The sequence below is a fragment of the Corvus cornix genome, chromosome 7 (genome assembly GCF_000738735.6).
Source record: "Corvus cornix cornix isolate S_Up_H32 chromosome 7, ASM73873v5, whole genome shotgun sequence".
Taxonomy (NCBI): domain Eukaryota; kingdom Metazoa; phylum Chordata; class Aves; order Passeriformes; family Corvidae; genus Corvus; species Corvus cornix.
Window position 1 is genome coordinate 27,275,948 of NC_046337.1, and position 18,708 is coordinate 27,294,655.

The window sequence follows — 18,708 nt, forward strand, 5'->3', positions numbered from 1 at the left end:
TGTGAGACCAGGCACTGAGTGCTGGGACCTGATCCTATGGCAGGTACATGCCATCTACGTGCATTTGAAAGCACAGATGGGTAGCTGAGGTGTGTCCTGCTATCCTAAGGTTGACTCTTAGCTTGGCAGACGATAAGACAGTCAAAGTAATTTGGCCTCAAGACCAGTTTCCAGGTCTGCCCTGCAAGCACAGATGCAGTGGTGACACAGACAGGACACATGCTGCTAACAAATGCACAAAGTAAACAAAGAGACAGGATATAATAAAAGGATATTTTCTGGTAATTTCTTTCAATAACAGTGATTTTAAGTGAGCTTTTGGTCTTCTGTAACAAAAAGAAGATGAAAAATATTGATGCTGAAGCATCATTTTGAGGTGTGGCACTAAAATAGTGATTAATTAAAATCAAGGATATTACAAGCTAAGGAGATTTTGCTTAGCTCTGCCCAGGTTCCAATGTGTGTGAAATCAAAACAAGTAAGCTATGAAATGTGAACTCAGTAGGCAAGGACAAAGGAGAACAAGGCAATTTGGCCATTTTAAGCAATGGGGAAATGAAGCAATAATTTGACTGGGGAAGCGTCAGAGGAAAGGGCACTGGTCTGAGACTTGGCAATAGGACAAAACAAATCCAAACCTCCTGTGATACCACTGAACATTGTCCATTGGGGGCCATTGGCTTGCTGATGTCTTCTCTCTGAATGTGAGATTTCCCACTTTGCTCTCACCCTGGAATGTGGTCATCCAGCCCTGAGTATCAGATCTCTTTTCCTACCTTCAATACACGAAGGAATTCATGCTAAGGGTGACGGCAGCAGCTTTGACAATGGCAACTACATGCTTACCAAAGAATTATTCAACCATCCATGATTTCTACCAAAACTTGCTTGAACCTCCTGAGACATGGCTTTTCCAGTAAGAAGCAAACAGGTCACAGATTTCAGGTTGCAGTCTCACTCCTGGAACCATGAGCACTGATTGTCCTGCGGAAAAATCAGGTTAAAGATAAAGCTGCAAAACGGTCCTTTTCCTTCATTGAGCTACTTTCTTAATGCTCTCCTGTGACATTAGCCACAGTATAAACTAATTCAGGATCCTATTTCTCACAGCTGCATTCCTTCTGATTGTTTTTGGAAAATTATTTCTTTAATCTAGACACCCTTCTCTAGAAATCTCATCTGCAGTTTCTTTTCTCTTTTCTTTTTCTTTTTCTTGGAGCAACCAGCAAAATAGTATTTGGTAGAACAGTGCAGCCCGCTAATCAAAAGGATTCAAATGGATCTGTGCACTGCCAAGCTCTCTCCTTCCCACCCAGCAGAGGGGAAAAAAAGAAAAAGAAAAAAGAGATAGAGCGAAGGCACAGAGCTTCTCTCCTTCAGCAATCTCACAAATGCAAAACCTTCCACTCCAGTGACTCCTCATTAACTTACCAAATCTGACAGTCTAATTATCGTAGCCGCTTCACGCTTAGAATAAATAAATACTAAAGTGGGTGTTTAAAGAAATTGAGCAGTGAAATTCAGTCATCTAGACAGTCAATAGAGAGTTTATTTTAAATTTTTATATTCTTATGTATTTATATCATTTTAGGAAAGATAATGAGATAGTTGTCTTTCAGGCTAATTGAGTTCCTATGCTCATAGTTGCTTGCTGTCACAATCTCAAACTTAGCTTTAACTTTTGTGCCTTAGAAACCTGATCACTACATCCCCATTTACTCTTTTCTGCTGATAACTGGGTGAAGTCAGAAGTGCACCTGAGGATGGGAAATGACTACGTGAGACTTCCAGCCTGGATGTCTTTCACAGCCAACAAGACAACTAAATCTTTTCAGATTTGCATTTTGGAGTGTTAAAGGGAAAATGGAAGTTAAAGAAACCTCAGAAATAACTTGCAATTAGAAAAAAATACAGAAAAACATCTGCTAACCTCTGATGCAATAGTGTCTGCCTCCGTGAACGGTATTAGCAGCACTCGCCCCAAGAGTGGTTTGTCTCCCTGAACAATAAGACCTTTATAGAGATTCTCTGGCCTGAGATCAATGGGAGTCAGAGCATTTGATCCATGTCTGTAGGACTTTGTTTCCACAAGTCACATGGGCCAAACTTTGCGCCAGTAGCTTTTGCAAGAGCAGGAGCTGGGGAGTGAGCAAAGGAAATTTTCCTTTTTTTCCCATCTTTCCCTTTGCCCCGTGCTCCTAAAGAGTGCCCAGCACAATACCTGCCCCAGGACAGCATGCAGGGAAGAGCTTAAACAGGGCAACATGTCCAGAGTCCTGTGCACTTGGCAAGCATCTGCTGTGATGTTGCAACAGCTCTTTCCTAGGGTGGTGGCTTAATGACAGAAAACAAAACTTTAATGTCCTGTCAGTATGAAGGCAAGCAGATCTTCCACCAGCGTGGGGATCACACCAGGTGAAGTGAGGGGTGGTTTTCCTGAGTTAAGTGAAGATTTGTTTTATCACCTCACAGATAAGAATGCTTCTGGCTTAGGAGGGGCAGCTGAATTTCCTGCTCAATGCTAGTTTTGATTTATTCCTGTTTTAAGACACATTATAAGCCAGATTCATATACCTGGTAGGAACTTTGTAGGTGTCTGTATCTGACTTGCAGTGAAGGATATCCATTTGCTGTGTACAGAGGTCTCAAAGCAGAGTGGTAAAAAACCAAGTGACTGTATGAACCTTCTAGCTATTTAGGAGGTCCTAAGGAAACCATCCAACCCAAACAAGGGGTCATGAAAGCCAGCTCTTCTTGTATGTCCCCTGTGATAACATTTACCATTTGCTGGTTAATCCCCACAGTAATGGGATTTTTGGTAGGCAGTGGCTTGCAGCCTTAACGTCCTCATTGCCCACACTTGCTTACTTGCTTTGTCTTAGTTTAGATGCAACAGACATTAAAATGACTGTCAACATCAAGCCTCCCTCCTCCTCCTTGTCTCTGAAAGGCTGAATAGTGGGCTATTTCAGGAGAAATGGTACAGTGTCTTCATCACCTGCTGCACTGATTTTGTGTTGCTGGGGGAGGTAACAATTACAGACCAGTTGTACCCAAAAAGAGCAAGTACCTCCTAGTCAAAGCCAGGATCACATCCATGCAACACACAATCCTCCTCATGGAGCACATACCGGAATTTACTAACTGCTGTGCTGAGGATATGGCCGGGGTTGAACATCTCCTACGCTGTGAGAAAGGTCTCTACTGAGACTGGATATTGGTCTGGTGGGGAAAGGATCTGAGCTGCCAGCTCAGGCTGCCCTGGGCCCTGTGCCCGGATGGTTTGGCCAGAGCCCTTCTTGCAGTGTCTTTTCTTGGGAGTGCACTGTTGATAACCCCAAATCCCACTGCTTACCTTCCCTGCTTGCAAGCCTGCTCTAAAGCATCAGAGGGCAAAAGAGAGGGAAAATAAACCAAATCTATAACAAGAATAATAAGCTGCAACTGTTACTGTGTCTGACCTGTCTGACAACAGAGTGAGATACCTCCTCAGAAGGCCCTTTGCACTTCAGGACTGACACTGAGTTGAGAGCACAGCTCATGCTTTCTTGATTCAAGGATCTCATCTTTCTTCCAGGAGGGATTAATTGGACAGAAAACATTCTGCTTTAGCAGGTGGCAAAGGGTTAGACTGAAGTTTTATCAGAGCTGCTGCAGTACAGGGCTGCACTGCACAAAGATAATTGTCTCAGGATTGGCTTTGGCCAGAAAAAGGACAGCAAATGCTCCGGTTTTACAAAAGGTCATCACTACCACCCCTTAGGCTACTAGCCACACTGAAGGGAAGCTGAAGAAACCCCTGCACCTCTCTCTGGTTTTATATCCAGAGGTGCTGGTGGCACATGTAGAATTAAGGCCACCAAGATGATGAGCAAGATTTGAACCCGAGCCTCAGCCTCAGAGCCACAGGAGTGAGCAGCTGTGGGAGAGGCCCATCTGTGGGCCAGCCCACTCAGAGGACAGAGGATCTTCTTCCTCCCTTAGAGCACAGGCTACTCTTTTTTTCTAGCACTTTGCACTCAGATGGGCATAGCAACAGCAACTTGTTCTACTCTGTAGGAGCTGACCTCCAGGAAGTATAGAGCCCTGTGCTCCCTTTCCCCCTTCCCACGGGCAGCAGCCAGCCTCTAACCATTAACATTCCCCCTAGTAATCAGAAACATGCTGTTTGGAGGGGTACTTGACTTCAAAACAGTGATTTCTCCAATTATTTTCTCCCAGGAACTGACCTTTGAAAAACATCCTTTAGCTTCCAGCTTGTCATAACAACTTATAAAAAGGACAGTTATGGATACAATTATTTAATAAAAACAGAGAATAATTTCTTAAGAAAACCTTTTATTTTTTCTAATGTCTCTCTCTTACTCTCTCACACACCTTGGGATCAACCCCATCTTCTTTCACCTTTCATCTCCAGATCATTCCTTGCCCTACTGCTTTAACTTTCCCCTTCAGAGGATGGCAGCTAATAGCCAGCATCCTCCAGAACAAAGTCGAACAGAATATATTTAAAATCTCCACTGTTATCATAGCAACAAGAGTTTTAAAATGATACAGTTAAATTCCAAAATAGTATTATGCCAAAGTGACACAAGAGAGAAAATGTCTTAAACAATTATGGCAATAGGAATGGCTACATGGGGAATTATTCAGAATTGCCTAAATTTTACAGGCTTAATGAGTCACTCATGAATATGGTCTTGCATGATCGTACTGTACTTGTTTCAGCCCTGTGCACTTTGATTCTGTTCTCAACACATTGGTTGCTATGATAACGCCATGCAGTTTCCTGTCCACGAGGTACTTCTTGCTGCAATATGGGGGATAATAAATATGGGATGGTGCCTAAACCCAGGTGAAATGAATCTGTCCCCTTGCTGGCAGCATATCGGAGAGATTGACACATTATGCCAATCCGTTTTCTCATTCCTCCTATTTCTCCTCACTCTCTTCCTTTCTCTCACACTGTCTGTCTCTGTACCTGTTTTTTTCCTCTCTCTCTCTCTCTCTCTCTCTCAGCACTGACACTTTCATCTTCTCCCTTGGGGATTGGAGATGTCACTGCGGGAAGTGCTTGTCCGCCTCTCTGGCAGCAGCAGAGCCCTGTGGCTTTGACAAACCTCATTTAATTGGGAGGAAGCCAGGAGGGTTTGAAAGAACTGAAACATCCACGAAACTCCTTTTATCAGGCATAATTTAAACTCTGCATGGAAAAAACCCTATATGTATAAAGAAAAGTCAACTTCCCTCCTGCTGTGCGTGCTCCCCTCCTCCCCCCCCAGCACAGGCAGGCTCCTGCGAGATTCCATCTTTTCATTTTTCTAAAAGTGTCAAAGTAGATTTGTGCTCTGTGGCTGGGTGAACAGAAAAGGAATGCAGATGTCTCTCACTCAAGCACATACACACACAGAGCACCTTCTGAAGGGCAGCGGTTTGGGGGATTGGGAGAGATGCTAGCTGGCTGTTCCTTCACTTGGGATGTGTTGCAGGAGCCAGCAATTTGGTTTTCCAATAGCTTGACAACACAGTCCATGAAGGCTTTTTCTTAATTGCCCCTATCTTAAAACACACCACCAAACTAACAAGTGTAGAGGGTGCCCAGGAGGCAACAGGGAATGCAAGGTCCCTTTGGCCTGCTGCCCAATAGGAGAGAGCTTTTCCTAGTGAGGAGCAGAACTGTAGCTTGAGAACCCTGTATTTATTGTCAGCTCAGGACAGCAGAGACAGACCTGTGTGTGCAGCTATGTGCTTAAGAGAAGGGAGCAAGGGAAGAGGAAAATAAAGCAGGTAAAACTGAGGGAGAACTGGTGTGACAGGGTACAAGGAACAGCTGTCTCAACATCAAAAGGGAGCAGGAGGAGCAGTCCAAGGGAATTGGGGATAGCACACCATGCTGAGCAGATGGGAATTCAGGACATCAGGAGGGACCAGCGGGTGAGTTACACTGAACACACAGTGTGAGCTGGGGGAAATCTCCAGGCCCTTGGAGTTACAGAATGGGGGAGAAATGACCTGTCAAAGCATATACACCTCTGCTTTGCAGATGGACCATGGTGGCAGCCCAACAAGGTCCCCTTCTAGTATTAACACAGTGGTCAAGTGGAAGAAAACAGAAAAGCAAGTTATCAAATTTGCAATGGGATGTAAACTTTGCAGCATACAGGAGTAGGGAGGGAGTGCAAGCAGAAAAGAGAGACATCTGGGTGAATGGCAGAGACTTTCAAAATAGAGAGGAAACTCATAATAAATAGCACGTGCAGCAGCTCTTTCTTGGTGAGATGAAATTGAGAGTTAACTTACCAGCAGGAACCTGATAGAGCTGAGGAGGCAGAGGGCTGAAGAAGCCATGAAGAAGCGCATCTTGTGCAGAGATTCGGCCTGGAGGGAAGGCTGTGAGCATCCTGGAGGCCAAATTCTCTGCTGCTGGCACCCTGCTCATCCTAGAAAAACAGAAGAAAAAATAGCACAGGAGATGAGGACGAGCCAGAAAGCTGGAACCAGAACATGACCCAGCCCTTCTCTGCTTGAGGTGAAGATAGTGGAGGGACACAGGGAAGCTGGATAAACCCACCACAGCTATATAGCTTTTCAGGACATTTGCTGTTCCATCTGAGTTTGACTATGTTGGAGTATATGCATCCAGGATTTCAGCTCAAACTCATGTTTACAGACAAATTTTGAAAACAAATTTCTGTTTTGTAAAAAGAAGGTTGTAAGTGAAAGGGGAAATGATGCTGAGGAGACTATATTTTACATGTTGTAACTGTAATATCAGAGTTTGGTGGTACTGGTTTACAGTGACAATCCAAATGTAGAAAATAATGTGACTGGCCCACTGAGAAGACTAGAGGTCAAACCTAATAAACCTAAAGAAAATACCATTTCCTCTTCTCCTACCCCAGTACCAGTAGTGCAGCTGGTTGTAAAATGTGTTGGGGATTCCCAGAGAAGAATCTGTTTCTCAGGGTGAATGCTTAAAATAGATGTAATACACATATGCTCCATGCCCAGCAAATACCAATCCCAAGTGGCTCCTCTCTAGAGGAGCACACAGCTGGGGACAAGGAAGTGGAAGAGTGAAAACAAACCAACAAGGAAACAAATAAAAATAGTCATTTAGTTTTACAGCTTTTACTTTGTTTGTTTGTTCTGATCACATTTCAGCTTCAGAGCATGGCCTGTTGTGCTTCTTCCCTTGGCCCCCAGCGGTGCTTCCCCTCCAAGTGACATCAGGGGCTGGGATCCCCCTGCCCCTGCATTCCCCCTCCCTATACAGGACATTCGACATGCTGACATTTTTGTTTTGAGGAGATAAAATGTAAAATATAAAAGATGAGGAAAAAACCACCAAGATAGAAGGAGAGAAAGAGACCCTGAGAAACAAATTTGTGGTAGATAATTGCTGGATTTTCACCTCCAGCAAAACAGTTCAAGCCCCTGCTTCCTTGGGGAGCAGGGATGGGACAGGGAACCAAAGCATCCAGTCTGAGGCTTCTTGCTAGAGCTGCATGACAGGGTCTTACTGGAGAGCTTCTGCCCCCTCAGTCCCTGCTGCTGCAGGCTCACACTCTGGTCAGCAACACAGTTCAGTGCTTCCCACCATGGCTCAGGCTTCCTGGTGGCGGCCAAGCTCTGTGGGGAGCTCCCCTTTGATTTCTTAATTGTCCATGGAGAGTCATGGCTGAGCGGTCTGTATGAAGCAGCTCTTTCCTTCTCCCGAGCTGAGCATTCCAAGGCAGTCATTTGGCCATGGCAGCACCAGGACTCTAAGGCAGAGCAGGAGCTGGCCCACATGCAGCCCAGAGCTCTGCCACAGAGGTGCTAGGCCAGCCCCTTGGTATGACCTGTAATGGAGTGTGTCAAAAGATTATGGCCTAAAAGCAGAAGTGCAATATAGCACAGTTGCAAGGAATATGCTTATTGCTTTGTTCAGGCTGAGAGGGGATTTGTTCTGTTACAGGATCTGCATTATCAGGGTCTGGGACATATTGAGCTTTCTGTGTTCTCAAGTTGTGCACGACAATGGCTGGCATTTCAGTAACCTGGAAATTTCTTTGCTGAAAACTTTAGCATGTTTGTTCAGCCATTTAGAACAGCATCTGGGAAATCCTGCTCTGAAGGGCAAGACACTTCCCTTCTAGCAGGGCTGGATCCCAAGCAATCAGCTGAACAGATAATAAGCAGCAGCAATGAAAAATGTGGTTATGTCCCCAAAGGATATTTGATTATTGACGTCTGCCTGTACACAATCTTGAGGACAAATCCTGTCTTGTCTTTTCCTACATAACTGTAAAACCTGTTGTGTGCCTCAAAATCAGTTTAGGGGGATTTGATTTGAATGACTCCCTGAGCTAGGTTAGGGCACTTTGATTATAAATTTCTTTCACTGATACATACATACATTCTGTATATATGTGTGTGTGTGTATATGTGCTTGAAAAAATACTCCCTCCCCTTAGCACACTAGGGAGTGATTCAGCAGTGCTGCTGTGTTTGGTCAAGCTGAGTGTGTAACCATGGACTTCATGTCATAGCTTTTGGCCACTAAGAATGTGATTTTTCCCCTCCTAACTAATCACAAGATTATTTCATTGTCTCATGAAAATGCTTTCCTAGCATGTCTTCCTTAGCGCTGTTGAGCAACATTCCTACAGTCTGTTTTCAAAAATGAAAACTGGGACAGTGCGAAGTCTGTCCTCAGTCTGGGCAAGAGGGCCTGGGAAAGTACAACCTTCTCAATTGAACTGTGCCCCACAAAAAGCTGCACACGAAGTCATTGAATCACTGCTTATCTCAGAATAATCACTACTCCTCTGAGAATACTAAACCCACTGTGTGTCTACCTTTACTGCAATCTCTCAAAATCAGTTGCTTAACTGATGTTAGATCTGCTTGTTACTACAGAGACACCCTGCTCTTCCTGAGCTTGCCAAAAGAGCTCATTTCAAGTTAAATGATTGCATAAAGAAACAAATAAACCCAGAGGCGATTTTGACATTGCTGTTATAGGTAGCTTACCTGTCACAGATAACTTGGAGTCTCTGAGGTCTTCTGGAAGCAACCAGTTCTAGAAAGTGTAATATGCAATCATAAGATTAAATGAAAATCAAGCCAAAACCCATTCTTTGAGCCCCTACCAAAAAATGTGCTCAGAATTTCAAAGGGCCATATAGAATCTACCATCTTATTATTTATAAATAGACATTATTCTATAGGACTTGAGTACCTGCATTGATCTTAATAAGGCTGTTCCAGTTCTGTAACCCTTTCCTTTCATATATCTGTGAGTATAGGCCTTGGACCTCCTCCTGTTACAGCATGAGTCTTAGCTTTGACATCAATAAAAGCAGTATCAGTCCCTAAAGCCTTCACACAAAGGAAGCAAAAAGAAGTTTGCAGGCCTGAATCCCCAGCAATTGTCTTGGCTTTCCAAGGGGCTGCTGAGCTTCACATATTGCTCTGTGGGTACATGGGGCTTTTCTACATGGATGCAGCAGTATGATTGGGGATGGAGGCAAGGCACTTTGATCCCACTCTCTTCGTGCCCACAGCTCTCACTAAATTTGTTGTTTGTCCAGTTAACCATGCTCATGGAGGCTTTGTACTCACTGATTATTGTGATCTCTATCAGACTGGAACTTAGCAGAGTTTGCAGTTTTGTGAAGTCTGTGTTCTCGTTGATATTTTTCAAGGATATATTTCTAAACATTGTGGTAAATATAGAGGAATACATTCCTCTAATGTTTTATTGTAAAGCATGAATTTTCTCAGGTTTAGATATGAATGAATGGCTTAAGCCTGGAAAATTTCCCCTTAGAGCTGATCAACAGAGAATATTCTTGCATCAGAAAGGCTGCAATTTCTACCCACCTACATTTTCCTGAGCGCTGTTTCTGACAGCAGAGAATGAACAGTGGCACTCTAGTCATGGAAAGGAGAGCAGGAAGGGTGGTGTCGACCTCTCTTCCAGCTCAGCCTGGACAAGCATTCCCCACAGCAGTGAGACCACCAGGAGGCAAGCACCACTGGTCTGTTGCCAGCAGACTCAGAGCTTGGTTGGGCTTTATGCTGCACCCTCCAAGAGCATCTGCCCTCCCTTCCTGCCTGGAAAAGCACCAGGCATTTTATTCAGGGACAGGAGCTGCCTGCTGCAGTCAAAGTGGGAGTCCCCTCAGCCTTTGCCTGTGCAGCCATTTCCAGAGTGCCAGACCCAGCATCTGACCAACTTGATACACAGACAACCTGAAAAAGTGCAAATGACTGAACTTCCAGCCCTTGACCTTTCCAGCAGCAATCTTGCACCACTAAACCAGGCAAGCAGGTTGTTAAACCTGTCTATCACAGGGTAAGTAACAGTTCAGAATTGAATTGTTCTCCTGCACCCAAATACTAAGGTAATTTCTAGAGCAGTAAATGGGAATATAACTTGAGATGGGATTCATGACTATTTATGTGCCAGAGCACTGGAATATCACCAATATATAGAAATTAAATATTAGCATTTTGAATACTCCCTTCCCAAATAAGTCATCAAGATTGGCAGAACATTCCTCTTGGATCACTAGTAACATTTTCACTGGATCATTTTTCCTTCTTTTTGCCCCTTTGGCTGCACTAAAAGTATAGAAATAAATTATCCATATTGAGCAGAGATGTAAAGATTCAAGATAGAATAGAAGAAAAACAATTTTACAAATGGTTTGGAAAGGCAAAAAATTTTTCTGTATGAGGTAGAAATTTCTGCCTCTTCACAGAGCTGGCCGAAAACTTTCAGATGTTGTAACTTCCTGTCAGAAAAACTGGATTTGTGAGATGAAAACATTCTATGACAATACATAAATTTCATTAAATATTTAGTAAAAATGCCAAGATTACTTTATTGTAATTGTACTTTAACTCTACTGAAATCTTTTAACATTAATATTTTTTAATGAGTTTAACACACAATTTTAAATATGCATGTTCAGTTGGTAACAGCAGGGCAAAATGTTTCAATGATACCTAAGTGAAATGCCACTTTGTTTTTGTGGAGTGCATTTTCAGGATTAACATTCCAAAGAGGAAATAGGATTTTCCTTACATTAGAAATAGAAATATCAGCTTGCTTACTGGGAACTGGGAGGAATACCTGAATTATAGTGTTTGCTGTCTTGAACAAGCCTCTTGACTTAAATTTATCTTATATGTAACCTGGAGATTAATAATTATCTGCAAGGAATAGTGTAAGAGCCAGTGAGCCAACGACTCCTGTCCCTGTCCAAACACATCTCTCAGTGAAGAATTCAGCCTGAGTGAGGTCTGCCAAATTTCCCACTTTGAGTATACAGAGCTTTGATTATGAACGGAAGATGTGAGTAAGAAAACAGTGTGTCTCTGCTCAAGGATTTAATGCAGTTAACTAATGCACTTTAAATCAGTTCAGATTAATCTCCTGACCCCATATAGACAAATCCTTAGAGAATGCCGAGGCCCCATTGTCCTGAGCAGGGTAAAAACAGAGCAGTAAGTATTATCCCTACTGTAAGATTAAGACCAATCTAAAATTGTAAAACACTGTAAACAGCTACTCCATAAAGGTAAGAGATAAAGAATATTTAGATCATTCTAAAAAGTGGATAAGATACGATTTAATCATCTCACAATGATGATCTAGACATAAAATGATGGAATTGTGTAGGGCTGATTGGCTTTTTTAACAATATGAGTAGATCTGAAAGGTAGCACTTAGGTTTGTTATTTTCTATCCTTACGCAAGGCAGAGTGTGCTAATGAGGAAATACCTTCCTATTTGAAAACCCAGGTGGAAGTGGCTAATGAACTGATAATGAGGCAAGCAAGCCAGAGGACAAAAGTTAAACTTTCCTAATTGATGAAGAGAGAGAAAGAGGATGCCAAGTGCTGCTGGATGAAGGCAGTGGGGTTGCAGGCTCACAGAGAAAATTTCTCTCATTAGTGAAATCTCTGTGGCTGCAGGACAGGAGCAGAGCTCTGTCTATGTGGCAGGCTGGAAACTGCAGGCTGTGCCCATTGCCACACAGATGGGAAGTTTCCCTACACCCTGGCCAGCATACATTGCACATTAGTTACAGTGCTGCTCTTCCCTTCGAGATCAAAGCCACATGCAGTTTATTATGACAATAAAAATTTTATCGTTTTAGAATTCAGTTTTCAACCATCCAATTTGTTAAATGAAACATCAGCATGAAAACTGAGATTTAAAAAAAAAAAAAAAAGAAAAGCACTCTGAATGCAGACTTCATCTGCATTTTCACAAATGTCATGGAAGTTTGCGTGTCAGGGCCTGCTGCTTGTTGCCTCCATCTGCTGGTGACATTTTGGAAAAGCAACGGACGCTGAAAAGCCATACCTGGGAGCACATGTTGATTCTGGAAAGCTTCTAAATCTCATACAGCATACCAAAGCCTGCAGATACGTGAAAAACTAGGCTTCATTTGAAAGTCATTGCTGCATCTGAAAAGGCCTTGTGTGAAACCTGTATCTACTCCGTGAGGTGATACTACCTGGCATAGGCAAGTTCATCAGTCAGCCTGTGCAATAAACCAAGGAGTAAAGCTCACTCCAGTGAGTTCATCATGTCATACATAGATATGCACTGTTCCCCACTCTTTGGAATCCAAATGTCAGAAAAAGCAACCAAAAACTAACTTGGTACACAGGGCACTCCAGTATTCCCAGTTTGGCAAAAGCACTAGCTTAATGTCATGGGCTGTGATTCCTAATCCTTTCCTGCCCTTGACCCCTGCTGTCTAGATTCAAACTTGTAACCATTAATGGGGCTGGATCAAAACACTGGCCTTCTGGTGTCACCAATGGTGTTTAGAGGGGATTTAAACTCACTGCTTTTCAGTGCAGTGAAATGAACACAGCAGTAGATTAATGCAAGGATTTGAGCTCACACAGCATGAGAGCTTTCAAAAATAGTGTTAACAGAGCTACAACTGCCTCTTTCAGGGGAAGCAAAATGAGGGGAACAGAACAAATGAACAAACACAGGGCAAAGCCTTGTCACTATGGGTAGGGCTGGTAAGCCCGGGGAGCCAGGGAGACAGCCAGTGAGTGTGCTGAGATGTGGGGCAGGAGCTTTCCCAATCCTTCACACTCTCCATGGAATGGCTCTCAAACGTGCTTGCAGGCCCTATGACTGCACGTTATTTCCTACCCAAAGTGTCTCTCCTGCAGAGAGAAGGTGAGATCACAAACCACGAATGAGTTACTCACCCATCCTTCCCATTCACCTGGAGCCAGGTTGAGACTTTGGCAAACTATAGGGAATGGGCACAAGGCTGTTCCTGAACTTCTTTGTGCAAGAAGACACCGGGGCATAAGGTAGTTGAAAACTCCTTTGCACGTTTCATCCCTTGCCAGTTGCCCATAGAGGAGGCAGGAGAGCTGCTTTTCCTCCAGCTGCCCTGTGTGTGCCTGACTCACAGACCCCACAGCCCATGCTGTATCCTCTTCAGACTGCAGCAGGATGTGCTCAAGCCCACAGTAGTGACAGGAATACATCTAAAGGTTTCCAGATTTCATTTCAAAGATTCCTACTAACCCACCTGGCCCAGGAACCCTTCCAGTAACAATCCCAGTCTGGGGCTGAGCCTAAGCTGCTGAATCCAGTGGGAGTTTTGCCATCAACTTCAATGAGAATAGGATCACACCTCAGTGCTTTGTTTTGCCGGTGTTCGTTCCTTGCCTCTGGCAGGAACCTGTTTGTTTGTTTGCTGCCTGTGCTCAGTGTGAACATCAATAGGACTAGCTAAAAGAATTCAAACCATCAGATTTGGGGAAGAGCTCCAAAGCTTGTTTGCTTATCTGAACCAACCCAGGCACCCAGATTTGCACAAATGGTCTGGGAATAACCTCAGGAGAGAAGGTTTTCTCAAGCAGACTTCACAGATTGTACTCAGGCTGAGCATGTCCTGGGGGGAAACAGCATTTGTGCTTCAGGGAAGAGAGGGGAAGTGCCCAGAAGCATATAAATGGCAAATAGTTTTAAACAAAGAGACTAACTTGTCTTCTTACCAGCAGTCCCATCAAAAAGTGAATTGATTTAGTTCATGAGTAGGGCAAATAGTCCAACTTTAGACTAGTCTTCTTCTGTCCAGACTGGTTTGTTCAATCCAGATGTGAGCCAAGCGCTTGGTTCCAGTATGTGGCTGGAACAGCTCGCAGCCCCTTAGTCAGGATCTCAGGAAGGGAAAGGGATATTGCCTCTCCAGCTAACACAGCTATTGCCCCAAACAGTGACATAGCACCGCTCTTCCATGTGTTTGCCAGCTTAATGGGATGCTCCAACAGAACGGTGTCCTCTGAGTCCTGCATTTCTGCCTTGTCCAGCCACAAAAGGCACCAGTATCCCAGGATCACAGCAGAGCACACGTCAGTTCTGCCCCTCTGGAGTCTATATGGGAAACTTTCTATCAAGTCTGAAAGCAAGTCAGACTTGAAAACTGCTTATGATGACTCAACTTCACTGGAGCTATTGCCATGCTGCCCAGGTGCCTGTCCTCTTGTTCCCAGCCCTGCCACTGGCAACCTCCACAGCAGCAGAGGACAGCACTGCTATTCAGACAAAACAGAGCTGAGGGAATTACTACTCAGAGCAGTTCTAGGCACTCACATTCTCTGTCATCTGTGCAAGTATCTTTGCTGGCATAGCCTTTATGATTGCTCTTTTAGATTGTCCCTCTACACAGCATCAGGATACCTAATCATCATCACTCAGTTTGTATGTTTGAGGCCTTGTATTAGCAGATGACTGGCATAAAAAATTCTTTGTGATTAGTTCCTCTCACACATGAGCATTTCTTTATCTCCCAGACTACTCAACTTGTAGACTACCCAGCCAAGCCTTCTACAACTTAGAGAAGAAAATGCTTCCTCCAGCTGTCTGCTCTGTGCTTGCTTGCTACCCAAATTAAACTTGCTGTGGACAGCGACACATTCCCATTTCACGCTGGTTTGATTAATGTGTCTCAGCTAATTGTGTGAAAGATTCCAGTCCTTTCGACTGTGAGACCAGGTTATTGTTCAGCCAATTTCGGCTACCATGTGAAAATGGGGGCTGTTTAGTGTTCATGCACCAGAATCAAAGGAGGGGCATCTTGGACTGGGTCACAGAGCAACACCCACTTCTTTGAAAAGATGTTACTATGCTCTACTAAACCCGTAAACCTCTTGCTCAAAGCACGTCTTCTCCCTCCTCCTCTCCCCCATTCTTTTTTTCCCCTTCCAGATAGACAGGCTCCCCCCACCACGCTCCTATGGCACAAGCGAGAGAGAATGGATAGATTGTAAATGGGTGAATTTCACATTCTAGGGTTTTTAATATTTCACTTTTATATTTCTCTTACAGAATGATCCTGCTGAGAGGCTGAGAATGAGTGCTCATCATTTCCCCCTCACTGACACTTGAATATATTTTCCCAGGAGAAAACATTAAACAAAAAGAGAAAGAGAGAAAGGGAGAGAGAGAGAGGGAGAGGGAGAGTGACTGAGCTAGCTTTTCAAAGCATACTTCTCAACCTGCCCACATCAAAATACGAGACAACTGGCCCTTTGAAGTCCAGGACACAGACTTCTCTACCAGCCCATGTGGAAATAAAAGAATCCAGCTTTGTAAATCACACAGATTTCTCACCTTGCCCACATCAAAATCAGGGACAGTGACCTTTAAAACTGAGGTTTAAAGGTCCCCAAACCAATCTCCATGAAAATAAGGAGAGTTCAGATAAACTTCGTCTCCAGGTGCCTGTCAGCTTTTCCAGTCTAAACCAGGAGACACTGGTCCGTTGCTCCACTCCACTGAGGAGTGGAGACTAAATATACACTGTGAAACTTGCAGCAATGAAATCTTCCATCAGACTTACATATACCAGCACTCTGTGAGGCAACTCTGCAACACATGTACCTTTGTTTGTACACTAAGCCAATCCCATTGTTGTTGGAGGTACTACAACACCACTGCCATTATGTAGCTCAAGGGATTTAGTAACACTGAAGCACATGATTTTTCATAATAAGAATTACTGATCCAACAATTGAGTGGCTAGTGGCTCAGAGAAGAAGCTGGCCTTCTCATGAGTTAAATCCTACCTGGGTTATAGTTGGGGAGCTTGGAAAGTCCTGGCCAGGTGTCTTCAGTTGGGACCCCCAACACCTGCAAAAGAAGAAAGAGAGTGAGAAGAACAATAACCTCTTTCTGCCTATTCTTTGCCTTGGTGAGGAGTTGGAGGAGTCAGTCTCAATTGAGAGTGACTGGCCTTCCCTGTGCAGAATTACACTGCCCTGGCTGGTGCTGGATCTATCACCGTGCATGAAGGACACTGACATTTTAGCACTTGATTACGTAGCAGAAAGGGTCCTGCTGAGATTGAATGCTGTTGCTGCTGGGAACATCAGCGAAGGCATATGCAGCTTCACTGCCCGCTGCCACTGCTGCCTGTGCTTGCCAGCCCAGGGGTCACACAGTTGAGCCCCTTCCAGTGCTGAAGGCGTTCTGCCACACCAGAGCTGCACTGGGGACTTACTGTGCCCGCTTGCACTGGCAGCAGCTGGTATGCTCAGCAGCAGCACAGGCTGTGAGCTCTGAGAGAAACCCTTGCCTTCTGAGGTGAGAAAGTAAAGCTGGCAGAGAGGTCTAGTAGCAGGAGCTAGAAAGCAGTGCAGAGCCTCATTCTGAAGGATACAGAGCTTCAGCAGAATCTTTGGCCTTTATTGGGGATTGTGGGCTTCAGCAGTAGCTGCTCACTGAGCAAAGTCTGGGCCAGTAAAGCCTCCTCCAACTTCGTTTTAGTTGCTGAAATGTGTGAGATCAAGCATATATGGATTTCTGCAGTTGTGGATGTTTAGTGTTGTTATTATTACTTAACACATGCAAAGTGGCATGTGACTATTGATATGGATGATTTGTGCTAAAGAGGTAAAGCCACATATTTAAGAAGAGTTCACAGCATGTGAAATGGTACTATAAATCAGTACTGCTAGCTCCAAGCATTCAAAGCTTTCATCCAGACAATGCCCAGAATTATCAGGTTTCCTTAAAAAACAGTGAAATTTTAACATGAAAAGTTTCAGGGTTTTTATTCACTTTCTGTTCTCCAACACTAGATTTGTCTCACATTAGTTACCTTTGCATTTAATAAACAATTCCTGTTCCTTAAAATGTAAGCTGAGATACATGATATGGGGAACTTGGTCTCACAAAAATTTGTAGTAAGATTGCAAGAAAACAGGCATCAGTGAAAAAATACACTAACAAAGGAAGAAATATAAAGCCAGCTGTTTGTAGTTGTAAAGCATCTGCTAGTTGGTTGTTTTTCTCATTCACTGCTGGGAAACAGCTGTGACAATTGCAGCTACCTGGAGAAGACAGCCACAAGCAGGGCCTGCATCTCACTGCTGGCACACGTTAGCACAATGGCCTCTGGAGCAAAGCGGGTTGCTGTGGCCCATGTTTCCAAACTGCTTATGGACTCAGCCTGCCACAGCAAAGACGAAAGGGTAGGATCCTTGTCTCTGATCACCTGTAAAATCATCTTTGGAAAGCCTGAAAGCTCCCCAAAGAGAAGGTGTCTTGCAATGTTCAGCCAGCTGAGGACGTTGGAAGTTGGCTCGCACCAACGGCAATTTGACAGCCCTGGGTGAGGATGCCTTCTTGACTGGTGTGTGTTTATCATGTGAGTAGGGCAGGTCTGCCCAAAGAAAACTCTGTATGCACAGGAAAGAGAGAGTTGGAATTTGAACTTGAATCCAGAATTTGCTCTCTTTCTGCTATCCTGTTAGCTTTCCAGGAAGCCCTGCTCAGTGGGCCCTCATTCTTCAAGGTTTCTTGTGAGCTGTCAAACATCAGTTCTACAGGCATCAGAGGAAACTGGGTACCTTCAGTGCATAATAAAATCATACTCACCAGGGTCAGCTCAGCATTCTGCTTCTTTTGGCGAAGAATTTAAGAAAATAGTTATTTGTGTGTGCTTATACTTTTCTGCGTAAGGATTTCAGCAAATATTACATTTTACTGCATTGAGGAATGAAAAGTGTTCAGAGCACCAATCACTGAATGCCATATGAATTTATATTTGTATTTTCTGAGCCTTTTCTTTACAAAAGATGCTTTTCCAATCTGTAAACTTGCATCTCTTTTTGTTTTCCACTGTAACAGGGCAAGTGATTCCTCTCCTCTCCTCTCCTCTCCTCTCCTCTCCTCTCCTCTCCTCTCCTCTCCTTCCTCTCCTCTCCTCTTCCTCTCCTCTCCTCTCCTCTCCTCTCCTCTCCTCTCCTCTCCTCTCCTCTCCCTCTCCTCTCCTCTCCTCCCCTCCATTGTCTTTTTTCCCCACCTTTTTTCTCACCTTTAGAGAGATTCCTTGCCAAATCAGACAATGCATTACAGTTATTTATTTGAAATTAATTCTACTCTGACAACTGTTTTACCTGTTGAATATCCACCCTAAATCTAGATGTTAACTCTCTGGTCCATGCCATCAGACAAAACAAAGCAGCTTCTCCATACTTCACTCTATAGTGAAAGGTCTTGGTGCAGGTCAGTTCAGTCCACTTGGGAAGACACAATTTCAGCCAAAAACATTTTTAGTGTCCATATTTCAGCAAGTGCTTTCAGTTGGTGTAAATCATTGTCCTTTCTCTCTGCCCTCTAACTGCTTGCTTCTCCTGTGATGGCTTAGCTGAAGGAAT

At 43.9% G+C, this 18,708-nt stretch overlaps 1 protein-coding gene across 7 annotated transcripts in view; it reads right to left on the reverse strand.

Annotated features, from left to right (window-relative positions):
- Nucleotides 1–18,708, reverse strand: part of CDK15 (cyclin dependent kinase 15) — a 44,012-nt gene that overhangs the window by 8,206 nt on the left and 17,098 nt on the right. For all 7 annotated transcript variants that reach the window (XR_005602364.1, XR_005602363.1, XM_019290227.2 and 4 more), the window contains 4 exons: nucleotides 16,114–16,177; nucleotides 9,019–9,067; nucleotides 6,301–6,440; nucleotides 847–984 (listed from right to left, as the gene is read on the reverse strand). Coding sequence is in view for 5 of the 7 variants with exons in the window: in XM_019290227.2 (XP_019145772.1) it covers nucleotides 875–984; nucleotides 6,301–6,440; nucleotides 9,019–9,067; nucleotides 16,114–16,177 (363 nt within the window). In the remaining 2 variants the exon portion in view is untranslated. The remainder of the gene's footprint in view (nucleotides 1–846; nucleotides 985–6,300; nucleotides 6,441–9,018; nucleotides 9,068–16,113; nucleotides 16,178–18,708) is intronic.